Source organism: Pyrus communis, chromosome 7 (genome assembly GCF_041283825.1).
Source record: "Pyrus communis isolate YQ-2024b chromosome 7, ASM4128382v1, whole genome shotgun sequence".
In the NCBI taxonomy this organism is placed as follows: Eukaryota; Viridiplantae; Streptophyta; class Magnoliopsida; order Rosales; family Rosaceae; genus Pyrus; species Pyrus communis.
The window spans coordinates 25840389-25858535 of NC_142571.1; the positions used below are offsets into that span (position 1 = coordinate 25840389).

The 18147-nt window shown below is 35.5% G+C and overlaps 1 protein-coding gene across 1 annotated transcript; it reads right to left on the bottom strand.

Annotated features, from left to right (window-relative positions):
• Positions 1-5090: 5090 nt before the first annotated feature.
• On the bottom strand, positions 5091-9065 carry LOC137734720 (uncharacterized). The gene is made up of 7 exons (XM_068473987.2): positions 8535-9065; positions 7335-8136; positions 6901-7180; positions 6580-6687; positions 6168-6446; positions 5784-5927; positions 5091-5579 (listed from the first exon to the last, which is right to left on the bottom strand). Exons 1-7 carry the CDS (start codon positions 8821-8823, stop codon positions 5391-5393), a joined length of 2091 nt encoding a protein of 696 aa, XP_068330088.2. The 5' UTR covers positions 8824-9065; the 3' UTR covers positions 5091-5390.
• Between the last annotated feature and the right edge of the window lie 9082 nt (positions 9066-18147).

Consider the following 18147-nt stretch of genomic DNA (forward strand, 5'->3'; position numbering starts at 1 on the left):
AACCGTTAGGAATCAAATTTCAAGCTTATAAGTCCAACATCGACAAGGGATCCACACCAAACTAACAAGATAGATAAGCTTAAAAACTAGGCTTTCCGAACCGTCAAGACTCAAAAGAAACACAATAAACCAAAACCAAACGACAAAACAAACATAAAATCTCTCATCGACAAAGCAAGAGAGCAACCCATATGCAACCCCAAACAGCAACCCAACGCAACTGGCAGCCGAATCGCCATAAAACAAGATCCCAACCTCCGACATAGACACAGTACCTTGAGCAAGGCCATGCCACATCCAAAACCACCTCAATTTAGATCAGCATCTACCACAGGCCAAGCAAAGTAGATCCGCCATAGAACCAAAGACAAAGCCCGGACAAAATCGATCAAGGAAAGTAATTCCTCCATGATGACACACCTTGGCCGGAGTCAAGGCATGATGGTTGTCACCCGCAGGTGACGTAACCAAAATGTAAATGATGCAAAAATGTGGATAAATTAAAATCAAATCTAGAACTTATTTAAACTACTAAAGTGAGTGCGCAGTAGTAGGTAGAACCCATAAACTACAAATGTTCAGAGCATAGATAACATAAATGTAAAGCAGTCGAACTAGAGAAGTACTTATTACACAAGTGGGATAAGTTCCTACGCTAAAAATGGAGCTATGCCAAAATTGTTGTCAAATCCTCGCACGCCACAGAGTGATTCAGCTATCTAGGACTTGGAGGGGCGAAAAACAGAAGGGTGAGTGGGCACAAAAACAAAGGTTTACAAAATCCATTTATTTTCGGACCATACTAACTCCTCATTGTAAAACATGTATAGTTTCCAGAAAATCATACTACATATAAGTATGAAATCAAATGCATGCTAACAGTAAATCTACAAGTACACCACAACTCAATATCTCATCAACAATATAAATATAATCACGTGCTCAATAATCTATATTAGCACGCAAGTCGGAATCACCTAATGTGACTTGTACGACTACACCTATGGCTCATCAATCTATGTTAACACACGAGTCGAAGTCACCTAATGCGACCTGTACAACAGGACTAGGTGTAATAATAATATACGCTCTAGTGCTACAGTCACGTGAAGACTAGCGCTATTCACTGTCACATACGAGTCGGAATTGCCTATTGTAATCTGTACGACAGGACTAGCACCTACTTGGATCCAAGGCGAGTGTGCGGTGCTAATGTGGACAACACGTGAAAGACTAGCCTGGCCCTGGGCTGAGCACTAACACCTGGGTGTATGAATGATGAGCATACTATATGAATGTAAGTATGCCATAATGATTCAACAATTTCAATCAACATAATAACCTTACTTGGACCTACCTGTGCATCCCGTAATTATTTTAGCATTTCACAATAGTACAACATTTATAAGCAGGTAAAATGCATATGAATATGTCACGACAGTATATAAATCTCAACCACATAACATCATTTTTAAAATTAATAAAAACATGGCATAAAATTTATAAATCAATTTAAAAACATTTGTGGAAACTATAAAGTTTATATATATATATATGAAAACAAAAATGTCCAATCACTGATATGTCGATGGATCGTAGGCCCTTAGGCTTGCTTGTCCTCGTACGTCCTCACGGTAAGTCTCCCCTATACGCAAAACAACTAATAATTTAGTTTGATAACACATATACTAAAACTTAGATAAAACCCCCGTAGTTTGCTCAAACGGAGGGTTTGAATATACGAAATCGATCTACTCGACATCACAGACCCACACAAATTGACAGAGAGTCAATTAGAGGCCAGACATGCTGTCACGCGCCCCCTAGCCCACAACCATATGCACCGCCATGCACAAGCTAGAGACAAATGGTAGCCATGAATATTCCATCATTTCTGACGAAATATTCCATTAAACAATTAATGAAAGTGCACGGCGTTACCTGACGCCATTAGAATATTCCATCAAGTTTGACGTAATATTCGTCGTCTTCTTCGGTGGGTCGTCGCCAGCCACCGTCTGGTTTCGCCGAAAACTGGAGAAAATTCAAAGCTTCATACCTTGCTCATTTCTCAACCATTTTTCACGAAATTTATATGAAAATGAAGCTTATGAAGAGTAAAACGAGATTGTACCTTCCAAAAGTCCAAAAGTGGACAAGAAATGACCTGAAAAAAGCCTCGAAAGGTTCGGCCAAAAACTTGACTTCTCAAAACCTTGTGTTTCGACGTCAACGCTTCTCCAAACCTAGTCTAGGAACCTTAGGAAGTTGTGTAGAAGCTTCCCCGAGTCCTAAAACGTTGTGACTTGGCCTGAAACTCGTCATACCAAAGCTCACCGAGTCAAACCTCCCGAGTTGGCGAGTCAAAACTCAACCATTTTTGAAATTGGTAGTATGGTTATGTTCGTGGGGTTGAAGGGGGTCCAAAGATGTAGTTTGTGGGTTCGATCTTAAAGGCTTGGACGTCGATCTTCTTTGTTGCAGAGAAGAGAGGGAGTTCGGGTTTGAGAAAAAGAAGGATAAGAGATAGAGTAAATGTGTTTTCTGATTGGGGAATGGGAGTGTGAATGAAGGTCACTGATTGGGTGCCAGTTTGAGGGATGGTTCCTGATTGGCTGTGAGGAAAATCAGGGGAAAGGAATTGAGGAAAGGAAATTAAGGAAGATAATTTTTTATTGGTTGTGGGATGGGGAACACGGATCCCGTTTTTGTGGGATGGCTTTGAATTTCATATTTGCTTCCTTACAGTGTTTCCGACACTGATAATTTGCACTTGTGTGTACAAAATACTCATGGTTACGTACTTTAATGGAGCGTAACTTTTTCATTACTGACCCGTTTCAAGTTTAACTCACTTTCACGCGTTCGTAACAACGAATACTCTTTAGGTACGAAACCAGGAAAAAGAAATAAAATTCGAAAACCATATCCACATTAGATTACATTTTCCCCCAAAAGGGTAAAATTGTCAAATTACACAATCGGATACAAATTTCCGAGAAGATTAGGGACGGGTCGTCACATTGAGGAGCGACAAGTGGGAAGGAAAAAGAGAGAAAGAGCCATCTGAATCTCAACTCGCTACAGCAAGCCTAAGAAACCTACGTACACGATATAGAATCTGACAAAACCCAATTAATTGACTCGAACGTATACAGGAGGTCGGAAATTGCAAAGTACAATGCCCAGTCAGCGACAATCAATCCCATATCATTGATCATGAGAAGCAACGATAAGAAAAATCGGTTTTTTTTTGTGGGGGGAGGGGGGCAGGAAGAGGTAAGAGGCGGCGTATAGGTGGGGAGAAAGCTAGTGCAAGACATGAAAGAACAAGGCAGAGCGGAAAGAAGGGATGCCGCTAACCTTCAACACAACACGATTATGCTATTTAGTATTATAGTTTAGTTTTTTTTTTTTTTTTTTTTTTTTCAGTGAGAGGTTTCAAGTTCAAATCTCGTTGGCGGCGCTTTCAATATAAATTTACTTTTCACACCTCTTAGTGTAAATGTATATTGCTATACAAAAAAGAGACACGATTATTAAATGAATTATTTACTCTAACTTGAATATGACACGATTATTAAATAGAAGCTAATTTTCATACACAATTTTTAGCTTCTCACACTTTTCTTCTTGATAATCAAAGTATAACCATACCAAATTACATCTATAAACAAAAGTTTGTAAGAAAAGAAAAGCTTGTTTAATGTTCACAAGTACAAAAAAGCTTAACAAAAATATAATGTTTACGTCTAGTAAGAGTGTTTAATATTTCATTTTCACTTTCAGTTTAAAAGAATTTTCTCGTATTATGTGGTATATACATTGTATATAAATTGACAAGTTCGATAATTACGTAAATGCGTTAAAGCGTGTCATTTTTGAGTTAGAAGAGTTGACCGAAATACAAATCTTTTATTGTCAAACCTGATTATTTCGTATCGTTTTTTAGTTGAAATGGTGGTTGCATTATGAACTTCATGTTGGGTAAGGTATTGCACGCGGGAAAGGAGAGCGTGGGCGTCGGAGAAAGGTAGAAAAGTGAATCCTAATCCCGCCAATCATAAAAGACAATATTTTCTTCTTTAAGACCAACGTTCACTGAATCAATAATAATTCACTCATTAAATTATTGTTATTTACTTTTTCAGGTCAAAGTATTTTTCTTTTGTTTAATTTTCACCAATCAACTTTGACCACCTGTCTCTCTTAAAACATGACACGTCACTTGACAGCTACCAAATATTTTACTTCTTTTATCTTATCATAGAAGGGGGGAATTGACAAGAGCAATATTTGTTGGTCCAAAGTGATTGTAATGTAAATACAATACGAAAGGGATTTTTTATCTTCCACCTAATCCTTCTCATTAAATAATCTGTGTTCTTAAAATTTAATTTAACAGCTACAAATACAGGTTTATTTTAAAAGTTATAATAATTGTAGTCATTGAATCAAATTTCAAAAGCTCTAATTGTTTGATGAGGATGATTAGGTGTAAGAGATTCGGAGATGATCCCTTTCCAATACAATAGACATGTAATGATATAAATATAAATACTAGGTTTGTTTTTAGTTATTTGGTATAAATTTTCACTTTGGTCCCTCATATTTAAAATCGATAGAAGTGGTCATTGAGTTAGTCCACTGTCCATCATTTTGATCATTCTGTCAAAAAATTTTGTTAAATAAAGATTAAGATGACAAAGATACCCTTAATTTTTGTTAGTTTATTAAATTGACAATTTTTTTGTTATTTTGGTCATTATTTACCAAAAAAATTTTACATGACCAAATTAATTGACGGTTGACAAATCCAAAGACTACTTCATTAATTTCAAATCACTAAAGTGAATAGTTATGTCAATCACAAAGACTATTTTAGTCAAAATGCCAAATATTATAACGCATCACTAATCACACCGAAGAATTTCTCTTGTATGCTCTTCTAACATGTATTAAGTAATAATCCGACACCACTACTAAACGGCTCTCAGCTTTAACAGACATTTTGAGAATCGAACATAAGACTCTACGATCACAACAAAACCAAGAAGTTACAAGCGGACCGGGCGTCATTAAGAGACAGATTTTCAGCATCCAAAAATTTGAATTTCATAAGAATAAATGAATCAGAAAACACCACCATGTTTATGCAGGACATTTTATTACATCAATTTGTACAACAAAAGTATGAATATGTTAAATCAGAACGCGAGAATATACGATAGACAATGCAAAACAAGGCCCATGTACACGAAACCAAAACTGAAATCGGAAGCGCGTCGCAGTCCTAGGTTCACCGGATGCAGGTCGTAATTCACAAATTGCTCTTCAAAACTCAATTTACAAATGAACCCACAAGGAGAACTGCTACGTACCCCATGACTTTAGAAGGGACTTGTATCGTATGTGTAGGAAAGCCATGGGTGCTCCAGTGCTTCCCTCGCAGTTGGGCGTCTCTCGGGATTGACTTCAAGCAGGCTTTTGACAAAGTCGATGAACCCAATGTCAGTTACTTGCAGGTGATTCTCCAAGGAGGACTCCTCCGGGATTATGTATTCCAGTTGGCTTGTTTCCTGAATGTGGGATGGCAAAGCGTTTAGTCCGAATGAATTATTCATCGACTCATAAAAAGGAAAAGAATTGATGATTTCCCATTAGAGAAACCGGAAACACTTAAATACTACATTTCATGTGTCGGAAGATACATTTTCCTTGCATATTATCCAGAAAAAGCCTACCGCAACTCATATTTAGGGAGAGAGATTTGGAGTACGCACCTCATTTATGTGGTAAAGATCTAACTCTTGTGTGAAGTACTTATCGGTCTCCTGACCTTTCACTAACATATCCAGATCGATAGGACCAAGCATTCCAATCATACGCGCAAGGATCATTACAACCCCGTCATTTGGAAAGAGCACCTGGTCAAGCATAGTAGTATGAGCACGAATGTATTTATGTATGAACGTTATACCCAAGGAATTTCTCCTTCAAGTTGACGGGAAACTAAAGAAAATATCATATGAGAGGCATAAACAGTGTAAGAAGTTTGCAGGCTACCCAAAAAATAGCCAATCAGTAACAATGCAAACAAATTTCAACATAAGTAATGAAACAGAGCCGAATATAATGAATAAAACCAAGCAAAAGAGAGGTCATACTTCTCCGGAGCATAACTCCGCCAATATACAGCCCAGAGACCACATGTCAATCTTCTCATCATAAGGGAGGCCAAGAATGACTTCAGGAGCTCTATAAGAACGAGATTGCACATATAGAGACAGATTGTCCGTGCGAAAGCAACTGCTTCCAAGATCAATTACCTTTATTTCACACCTTCTGTAACTTTTTATAAGAATGTTTTCAGGCTTTAGATCGCAGTGAATAATTCCCAAGCGATGCAAGTAGTCCAATGCCTCTAAACACTGACGTGTTATGAGCTGTTAATAGGGCACCATTAAGTTCCGTGTTAGCTGTCTTACCCGTAATTAATTTTTAAAGCAGCAGAAAAGCCATGTTAATAGGTTTATGGAATCTAGTACGGCAAGCATTTACGACTTAATACAAACGAACCTGCAACCTTCTTAATGTGAAGTAAGCTTCTCCACCAGATTCTTGAGTGAACTTCTGAAATTCATACAAGTTTGCCCGAAGGAGTTCACAAACAATAAAGAGATGCTCCTGTTTTGCAAAAATAAATTTGAGCATACTAAATAATTTGCACAATGCATGCTATCATAAGAATTTCAATCAACAATCCCGAAAAGAGATAGATAGTCATCATAGGGTTAAAAAACTTAGCCTTGGTGAAAGACAATTACCACATCCCACTTAAATAAAGCAAACATCAAAACAATTTTTGAAGTATTCTTATATTGGATCAGAAGGAAATACCTGATGGTAGAAGTAGTCATAAAGTCGCAATACATGGTGTTCGTCTGCAGGGTCATTTTTGTTGACGAACTTTAGAAGTTTAATCTCATCCAGACTCTGGTCGAAAAACTCTTTATCATTCTTTATGATTTTGAGGCACACATCAACTCCTGTGTGAAGATCATGAGCCTGCACAACCTTACTGAAGGCTGCCGAACCAAGGTATTCCGTTATATAGTACCTGCTTGCAATTACAGTCTTTAGCACAATTGGGAAATCCTTGCTTTCTTCAAATCCGGTCCTGTAAATGGCATAACAGATGAGTAAAACTGATAGCTACTTATCAATAAACATGCACATGAGCGCAATCCTTTATCAAAACATAGATACGAAAAAATCCTCCCAAGGTGAATGCTTCTGTCAAAACCATAGAAAGCGGACTGTGCCAAACAAACCTGTTCTTCCTGTGTACGATTCTCAAGTCAAAAACTTCATAATCCTCATCATCATTGTACATCAAAACCTCATCGGGAGCAGCATCATCTCCATCGGCAGCAACCTCAGGCTCGTGGGATCCTTTGTTTACTTCACCGACTCCAACTCCATATCCTTCAACTCCCTTTTGCATGAAATCTTTCACTGCAACCTTACCGTCTAAACCAGCGGTCACTTTAAACTTTTCATCCTGTTCATTTTTGGAACTCCTTTTAGCAGAGCAATTAGAACTCTTGCTTATCTTGTCATATCGAGCAGAATCAACATCCATACAAAGGATGCCCCCCGAAACATCTAATTGGTAATTTTTGAAATCGGTTTCTTTCAAACTTGGATAGCAGCATTCTGCACAATATTCCTCAAAGCCTTCTTCCAGCTGATTTTTCTTATAATTCGTCGCATAAACCTTGCTTGTATCATCCACGGGAGAAACATTGGTAAGACAACTCTTGTCCAGGCAATCGAGGCTTATTTCCGATTGAAATGCTTCGGATTTATAATTCAGATCCAGCACTTTCTCGCTCCCCTTGTCCGTATCTGAAGTCATGATGAACTTATCCTCAGTGGGACAGGCGAAGAAGTCCGGCCCTTCAAAGCAAGGAGTCATGAAGTCTCCATCATCTTTCTCATCGTGCCAGAACAGGTCATTTTGCATATCGAAATCGTGGTAATCGCGTGCCGTGCCAAACTGAGAGAACCCATCGGATGAAGCTTGGGAACCGCTTGGAGATGTAGATCGAACTCCATACGGGTTTGTGAATTCTACGAACAAGAGAAAAGAGTGAGACTTCTCCAAATTCACTATTAATGTGCGTTATCGGTCAAAGATTAGTAACTAAATTACAATTTAAGTACATTTTCCCAGGATTAATTCTAATAGCATATTAAAAAAGCAGACCTAAGTTCGAATCCCGCTCCTATAAGCTACAAGTTTAGATTAGATTAGAACATCGCTCGAATAATATACCCGAAGAAATGATATAACAGCGGGAATGACAGATGAATAGTTCCATACAGTAATGCCCAAGTTTTAATTTTTATTGCTGATAACATGTTACACAAATCATGATCTTCGAATTTTTATTGCTGAATATACTTAATTAGAAATTAACCGCAAGCTTAATTCTGAACAAAGTCAATAACTTTAAGTTCTTAACTACCTGAAGAGCACTTGTTAGAAGTAGAAGATCCCGCGCTCACAAACTCGTCGTCCACCGCAGAGCTCGACCCCGAGCATTCTCCGCCGCCCTGAACCTCCGACCGCCGGAAGCTCGCTGGAATTCTGACCGGCGGCAGCGGAGGAGCCATCGGAAACATGAATTTCTCGTAATCGAAAGAACCCAGATCGCCCTTCTCAATCATATCCTCTTTGAGAGCCGATTCGGCCTCCGAAAACCCGTTTTTCCTCAGGAACTCGAGCACCGCCAATACGTCGGCTGAGTCCGCCATGGACGTGGGAATTCAGAGCTAGTGAAGCAGTACTGGTGAGAGAGGTGATTAGTGGGCTTGAATAAAGGTAGTTGGGAGGGGTAAAAGTGGAAACTAAGACATGGTTCTGGGTTTGCATGCTTGTAATAGAGAGAGAAAGAGAGATGACTTCACTCTCTCTCCTCTCTGCTTCTGCTGAAAACTGAAGCTAAAGATGGGAGAGAGAGCGAGAGAGAGAGAGAGAGAGAGATGTTACCAACTTTGAAAAGCCAGGGCCGTGGGTTTTGGGTTTATGTGGGCCCTTGCTATCATAGAAACCGTACACGTGTACATACATGTTTATCCACGTGGAAATTGGTCTTATTGTTTTTCTTGTATTTTTCTTTATTTTTAGTGAAACATTACTTGGTTACTCAAAGATAAGTAGAAACTCCTACTTAAAACTTTTAGTATTTGAATCACAGAGCTTTGTGCATGTAATCAAAACCGTTCATATTATCAATCACATTGTAAGGATCATCTATGCAAAAAATGAATTAAAACTAATATCGTTTAGTCAATGTATTCTAGCAAATACATAAACGATTTGGAATGCTTTTACTAATTTCATTCATTTGTTTTTATACAGTTCGATGACTAAACAACCTTACTTTTAATTGATTTTTTGCAGAGATTATCTTTATAGGATAATTTATAATATGAACAATTCGAATTATAAACACAAAGTTCTATAAATTGGTAACGAACAATTTTTGAATATGAGTTACTGCATAAGCAAGTATTGTTCTTTTTGATGGGAAGTCATTTTGGTCGTTCATGGGACCATTTTCCCTTCACTTTTTTCTCCTCATCCAAAAAAGAAAAAAAAAATGAATGCGTTTTCTTTTGCTTTTTCTTTATAATAAATGTGTTTGTTACTTGTATACGTGAATTACGTTTTTCGATTAATGCAGTGTGCTTGATTTTTTTTACACTGAAGCTAATATTTTATAAAAATAGTTCAGAGCTTGCTAAATTGAATAGTTTTTCTTAGCTATTACTAAAACAAGAAAACCGATTGTGACTAGCATGAAGCTTAAAAGGATTGCAAGCGTAAATTCTTGAAGGACAACATCTAGAAAAAAAAAATTAACTTAATTAAACATTAATTGAACGACAAATGAAAAGTTTAATTTTTATTATGAAACTTCAAATACTGCTTTGGAGACTAAAACAATTCCGGATGATCAAAATCTATGTATTTCACAGCAAAGAAATGATTGGGTTTATGACGTCGTTCCCCTTCTGAAAAGATGTCACGGGCCCAAGTCGGAGCTCGGACACTAAATCTGCAAATTCTCGCTGCATCCTTGTTTCTTCCGACAATCCATTTCCTCTTCAATTCGTTGTGTCATTTACTCTACATCAGCTTAACTAGTGGCTGGTTGATAAAATAGTTGGTAGTAGGTACTTTTTTTCAACATGGAAAAAATATAGTGAAAATTACTACATGTGTTGATAGTCAAATATGAAGCATCCTTACCTTAAATGTACTCTTTGATTGTTTAAGCAAAGTTTGGACCCGTTTGCAATTAAAACGATTTTCCCATTTATTCAAATAATGATGAGGATTGAAGTAGAAGATTTGTCCCATGATCTTAAATGCAAAATATATCAATAGACAGAGCCTTTTATTGCCAAGGGATTCTCATATTTTAAGAAAAATAGAGATTAGTTGTGAGACCTATTATACATCGAACTTTAACGATCTAGAATGTTTATTTTTTAAGTCTTCATTCTTGGATCGTCCTCACAAGAAAATCAATGCAGTCCGAAACCATTTACTCTTTTGATTGTCTTGATAAAATTTCAATGTTTTATAGAACATAGTGTTCGTCAATTTCTTTGAACTTAATTAGGTGTCTCAAACATTTTCGATTTGGCTAATATTTTGAAGGATGATCTATAAAGTGAAAATTGAAAAATGAACGGTTCAGATCATTGAAGTTTGATGTGGTGTGAACCCCATAACTAATATCTATTTTAATAAAATAAAAAATAAAATAAATAAAAAAAAAGGAAATTTTCTTTAGATAAAGGGTCTGTATCAATGGATTCTTTCATGATTGTTTTTTTTTTTCCTTCCATTCAATCAATATGTGACTTTGATTATGTTGAGGCTTAAAGCATTAATGTATCATTTGGTGCTTACAGGGTTGGTGGACAATAATTGGTTGGGTGATACCTGTAAACAATAGTACATAATCTTCCTCTCCTTAAATGTCCTCTCTGATTTCTTAATCAACCTAATAATTGGTTGAGTGACATATTCACACAATAAAATCGCCTAATTATTATTTTTGATGAGAAATGATAGTCACACGCTATTTATCTTTTACACCATTGTAGTTTAGGCAACGAAGTTTGACTTCAGTTTTTGTATTTTTTAACTATATGAGAACTGTTATTAGTACTTAAAAAGTTGCAGTATACACATATAACCTCTTTATAGTGAAAAGAAAAAAAAATGAAAAGCAGAACTGCTGGGTGATTATTTACCAGTTTACTAATTGTTGAAAGTAGTGGTTTTCCTTGATGGATATGATTTTCTTATTCAACCCATTAACGTATCATTTGTTTAAGCCCTCCTCTCTAATTTAGTGTAGTAATATTATTGCAATATAAAACCTCAATATTTCTTTAAAAAAATAGGACATGAGCAACAGACCTTCACATTGTAAAAAAAATTCAAAATTTGCTCCAAACATGCTAATTTCAATGGAATGTTTAAAAACTAAGGGTTTTTTTTTTTTTTTTTTTTTTTTTAATCCAAAATGATCATTGAGATTGACATAATTCATTTCTTTAGTCATTGAAATTTAAAATCGATAGAAGTGGTATCTGATATTGTCCACCGTCAATCATTTTGGTCTTTTCATAAAAAATCTCCGTGAAATGGAGGTTTTTATTTTATTTTTTTAATCAACCCCTTCCCATGAACTGACAGATCCTTCAATTTAATAAAAAAAAATTCACAGAAAAAAACTAAAATGATTGACGGTGAACAATTGCAGTGACCATTTTAACTAAAAACTCGAAAACTAATAATTGTCATTATCTTTGATTTGCAAGAATTAATAAGCTATAAATCCAAGAAACGTAAAATTGAAGTTGCACGAACAAAAAGTGAAACATTGCCAAAACAATACGAACAAAAACAGTAACGTGATCAAACAAAATATCATATGTAAAATTTGCATAAGTAAAAGAGAGATGAATTAAAATGCTGTAAAGATGAAAAACGTTGCAATCTGAGTTCATATTCTTGTTGTGAGGGATCCAATTGTTAGCTCGGTTTACTGATGCAACCAACTTTTCATGGGGTCGTGAAATAAGTAACTCAACCCACCGCAGTTCATGATGATGTTGTTTCTCCAAACAAAGTGTGACACACAACCTCTTTTCTTCACTTTCCAGCTTCTTTTCCATGTGACGATGGTAAATAATCATTAAAGCAGACATTTTTAAATATCTTTAATTATTTCTCTCCTTTATTTCTTTATCTTGATTTGACCGTGAAGTTTGAAAGATGTGGCCGTTGGTGAAGAAACTTGGGTGAGGTTTTCCGTTTTCAACCTTCCACAAGAAAAACAATAAAAGTGGGTTTCCAACCTCTTTACATTACATATGTTTGATCTCGTTCGTTTATTTTATTTCTTTATTTCATGTAAAACGAGATAATTGCGAATGTAGTATTTCAAGTCATTGATAATTTGATATAAGGCTAAATCATTAAAATGATCTCTGAAATCTTCCTAATACATTACTTTGGTCCTTGAGATTTTAAATCAATAGAAGTGGTTCCTGAGATTGTCCACCATCCATCATTTTAGTCATTCCGTTAAAAACTCCATTAAGTATTCCGGAGCTCTTGGCTGGAAGTTTGGACAATTTTCAAAGTTTCGTAACTCAAATCATTTCTTAAGCAAATTCAACCCATAATATATCAAAATGAAGATAGGAAACTGTAGAATAAGATTATACCTATTTGGAAGCCCAATGGTTGTCGGAGATGGCCCAAAAATAATCTTATTCTACACTTTCCTATCTTCATTTTGATATATTATGGGTCGAATTTAGTTAAGAAATGATTGAGTTACGAAGCTTTGAAAATTGCCCAAACTTCTGGTCAAGAGCTCTGGGACACTTCACAGAGTTTTTAATTAAAAGACCAAAATAATGGATGATAGACAATCTCAGGGACCACTTCTATTGATTTGAAATATCAGAGACCAAAATGATGAATTATGCAAATCTCAGGGACCACTTCTATTGATTTGAAATCTCAGATACCAAAATGATGAATTATGCAAATCTCAAAGACCATTTTGGCGATTTAGCCTTGATATAATGTTATGTAAATAAAGTACTACACATGAGCTTATATTATTATTAGTAGTTTAAAATGCCATATTAACTAAGCAAGCTGTTTTACGTGAGCCATTTTTAATTTGCAAGACACTACTCACGAGAGCATGAAACTTTCCGTTTTATGCCCAATAAAGTTCATCTCATGATAGTGAGCCATAAGGCTTAATTAGTTGAACCATGTGTAAAGACGAAAATCTTGTAGCAAATGAAACAAGAACACGTGTACAAAATAATATTTGTATTAATGTATTTGTAGGGTTACAATCTCTTTACAACTTAATCATTTGATTCGATCTCCAAAATGTGTAGATGTGTGATGTAGGGGTTGTTGATCCAAGAGTCGCGATGACTTGATCTTGGATGAATGGATGTCGCGAGGTTTTGGTTCTTGGCAATGGAAGAACCGACACGTGTATGGGTGCTTGGTGGTTCTTCCCGAGTTTGAATAAGAATGCGGCCTTCCGAGTCTTCTTGAGTGTTTGAATATTTGGGGGGTTTAAGTGTTTGAGAGCTTTAGAGTTTCAAAGCTTCAGCATCTGGGCGTGAATAATTTTCTTACCCCTTTTCTTTGTCTTAGAGCCTCCTATTTATAGACTCTCCAAGCCTTGCCCACTGATGGATTTGGCCTTAATTGTGGGCTTGATTAATTGACAAAAGAACTAGGACTCGATTTGTGGGCCAATTCGTGATTTGTTTCCATCAATTAATATTTGATTTAATTAAATCAAAATCAAATAATTCTTTTTTGCCAAGTGTTGACACGTGTCCTTCTCGATGACTTGTTCAATTTTGATGAGTCACATCCATGTGTACGATTTGTGAGACATTTGGCGCATGCGACGTATGCCTTGGCATATCAAAACTTTAATGTGTTGGTGAACTTTTATTTGACCGAAATTTCGATGTCTATATCATGCATTATGCATAACTAGAGAATTTATTCGTATATATGTTTAATCTTTGTTCGTTTATTTTATTTTATGTAAAACAAGATCATTGTTAATGTAGCATTTTAAGTCATTAACATAATGTTATGTGAATTAAATACTACGCATGATCTTATATTAATAGTTTGAAACACCACATTAACTAGAGAATTTATTTTATGTGAGTCATTTTTAGCGTCCAAGACATTTCTCACGAGAGCATGAAACCTTCCGTTCTATGCCCAATAAAGTTTATGTCATGTTGATGTCCATGAAGGCTTAATTGGTTGAACCATGCATTATGCATAACTAGGTTTCTTTTTATATATTAGTTAAACTAGTTAGTTAAGACAATTTGTCTATTTTCTTACATTTATGTTGAGTCATGCTCTCGTAAATTATAGTAGTTTGTAATTGAATATTGCATTGTTAAAGAACGAAAGCTAGACTTATTCTTTTTTATTTTATGTTTTTAAAATTTTTTGATTGCTTGATTAGTTGTTTATAATTGTAAATACATCATACCTAGATTCGCAATTCTTGTTCCAGGTTCCAACCATAGATCACCATTAGTTTTATAATTTATAGTCAGAGGCATCTTTAGATTCCCATGCACATTCCAGACATTTTTTGAACTTTCATGGATGGAAGTGGAATGATAAGAAGATGAGGGGGGATGAAATAGTTGAATACAGACAGACCCAAATCAAATATTTTAACAAAATTCTAAAACAGAATGACGTAATGATCACTACAATCCCTAACAAAGGCATAATTAATATTATTATAATCGTTTTAGATAATTATCTTAGAACAAAGCTTGGCTGCTGAACATTTACTAGCCATTCCTATTAAAAGTCAATGTGGCTTTTCCTAACAAATTGGCTTTTCAAACTGAATAATTCTTATAAAATAAAAATAAAATAAAATAAAACCTTGCACGTGTCAAACTAAGAAACAGACACATTAGCTTTTAGCATGGATGATTGCTAATTGTTCAGCAGCCAAGCTTCATTCCTTATTTAAATTCAAACTAAAACTTGGATGGTGCGGTTCTTAATTTGACAAAATCAATAGCTACTATTTTTTAATACCAACACCGGCAACTTTATCCAACAAAATTATTTTTCCAATTATCCAAAAATATTTTTCACTCTTCACATTTAATTTTGTATGCTTAACTTGAAGAGCAAGAAGGTGCCATTGGCATTAATTTTTTGTAAGACGAAAGGATAGCGATTCATAATAAAAATTGATACAAATATTAATTAGGACATTTCAGATAAATTTTAAGAGGTCTTCAATCCAAATAAACTTTGACAAACATAAAACGCTAACTTGATCAAACTATTTGTCATCGTCTTAGTGCATTTCAGGGTGACATATGCACACAAAAAAAAGATTTATTGGGTTTGCCTTGATAGATCTTTCTCTTAAAAGTTTTTATTAATTATTAATATCTGACAGAAAACAAGATCATGTTAATTGATACTTATGCACAGAAAAAAGAGCTTCTGATTTTCATTTTTGTTATAATATTCATCATTATGTGCTGTTTAGGAAAAACACATGCCCATAGAAAAAGGACCATTTACAGGAGGAGTTGACATAATCATACTTGATATCCATAAACCATGTGCTAAATCTGCTGAGTGGTGATTAATTATAAATATAATGAGTTATGCAACCAAATAGAACTTAAATGCACTCGAATGGATCAGTCATCTTAATTTGATTGTGTTAAGTTACCAGCTTACACATCAAAATTTGAGATTTGAATAGGAAATACAGTCGTTTAAAAATAGAATAACGTTAGGATCAGTCGCATATATACGTGTAAGTTGTGTAAGCTGAAGTTTAAACTTAAACATTCTTGTTTTATAAGTCTTATACGCTTAAACAGTTAAAACTAACGCCTGCAGCATTGATCTTAGAAATTTTCCAACATATACCAAATAATATCAAATTAAAAACGATAAGATTAGTGTGCTCTGTGTGTGGTGGTCTGTGTTTCAAGTTTCGAATGCTGAAGCGAATAAACAACATTCCCATGCATTGCATGCATCAAACACATGAATACAAAAAAGGGTCTTCATTGCACTGAAATCTGGATTTGGAAATGCATAACGCATATCTCAGTTCCTTCTAAATCACCGCTGCTGCGCTGAAGAGTTGCCAGAAGCGCAGAAGCACCATGCGAATCTGTAGAGGTGGGTCCCCGTGGCCTTCGGCTCATGGTCCTTCATCAACCATGATTTAGTTCAGTTGGGCTTTGTATCTTCTTGGGCTGCATTGTCGAAGTACCTTCTTCCTTTCCTTGCCAAGGATCGTGAATTTGACCAAGCTACTAGTATTACACTTTCAATGGTTTTCTCTTCATTTTTAAGTGAAATTTTATTGTTTGATATCTATAAATAGTGATTTTAATACTAATTATTGCTCGTTCATTGTGTGACTTAGTCGAATCACACCCATGTTTTCGTTGTGTCAAAATAAAAAAAAATGATCATTTAATTTGGTGACACTTTCTTCTATAGAGAAATCAAGTCGTTAATTCAACTCTCATGAATATACAAATTATCAAGAAGAAAAATTGTTATTGGTACTACTAGAACTATCATATTCCGTTGCTTCTCAATAAAAAGATAAAGGAATGCACAATGACTATTTTAGAGTGCCCAACTTTGTCGAACAACAAAAATAGTACCCAATCATAGTAGAGATAACAAGCTAGCCACTCAGCATTCGACCTATAGATAGTTTTCGAAATGAAACCGTAAGCTCCCAAGCAGTGGGAGGAGCCCAAAGCTCTAACCGCGTGCAAGTTAAAGAATGAGCCGGTGAAGTATACACAATTTACTTCTAAACAAAAGATCTTATTACTCGATGCACGTGTAAATGACATCCCTGAAAGAATGGAGGGAAAGAACTGGGCTCTCCACTAGCACAAAACTCCCACATTCCTATTTTTTGGTAAAAAAATATAAGCATCATCAACTAGGCCTCTCACCCGCTCAGCCAGCGCCAACCAGCCACCGATGAATTTGATGTCCCACCCCAACCCAACCCAATGTCTCCTTCCTCTTCTCTTCACATTTTCATCTTTTCAAAACTTCAACATCTCCATGATTTCTTCTTTACGTGGAAAAGAAAACCTTTTCCCACAGTCGAAGGATCACTTCCGATGCTTGGACATGCTCATACGCATCTCCTACTAAGCAACAGGAATCCTCTTCCCCCACACACATGTACCAAAACCACCCACATTACTAAAGTTGTTTCCTATCCCTTTCAACGTGTTCAAATAATTTTAGAAAATATATGTATCCAACTGTAATTAGCCCTTAAAAGCAAGCTATTTCAATTGTCACACAACACTACAAAACAAAAAAAGAACTAGCATCCCTTTTTTCTTGTAGATATCTAGGATTCCCTTTAGACCTTGTGATATCACATGGCATAAAAACTTTAAAGTGCTTCTTCTAAATCATATACAAAAGCGTTATGATGTGATTTTTTTTAAAGGGTACTTTTAACAAAAATATTTATAAACAGAAATACTTTTTACATAAACAGCATCTGACCTATAACCATACTACTCGTAGCATTATAAAGTTGGTGGATGGAGCCGTAAGCCACTATTGAATGTTTGTACCAAATATGGAAAAGACGATACGAGCTAGTGGGAAGGCTCTTCTATCATTCTATTTGGCTTTTGTGTATACTTGGCACAGCATGGTTCACAAATTATTGGGAAAATAAAACTTTCATCGGAGAGAAGCAAATGAAAGGCTTTCATTAAATTCTCGTAGAATCGAGAATGAAGTTTTCATTCTGTACATGCTAGATTATGAATTAGTAACTGCATCCAATCTTCAAAAAAATCTAAATTCTTTCGAAGTTTCTCCACCGATTAGACGTGTTGGTGTCAAGTCATGCTCTTTGGTGTATTGTCCAACTTATTTTTGGTGTTTTGTCCATATTATGGTAAACCTTTGTTTTAAGAAAC

What these genes read in the sequence shown, in the direction of transcription:
- LOC137734720 (XM_068473987.2), bottom strand. Translation starts at nt 8,823, where the DNA reads ATGGCGGACTCAGCCGACGTATTGGCGGTGCTCGAGTTCCTGAGGAAA. An exon ending in ATGACTACTTCTACCATCAG is followed by an intron (nt 6,688 to 6,900) that starts GTATTTCCTTCT and finishes TTTGCAAAACAG; the next exon opens with GAGCATCTCTTTATTGTTTG. An exon ending in TCACATTAAGAAGGTTGCAG is followed by an intron (nt 6,447 to 6,579) that starts GTTCGTTTGTAT and finishes CCCTATTAACAG; the next exon opens with CTCATAACACGTCAGTGTTT.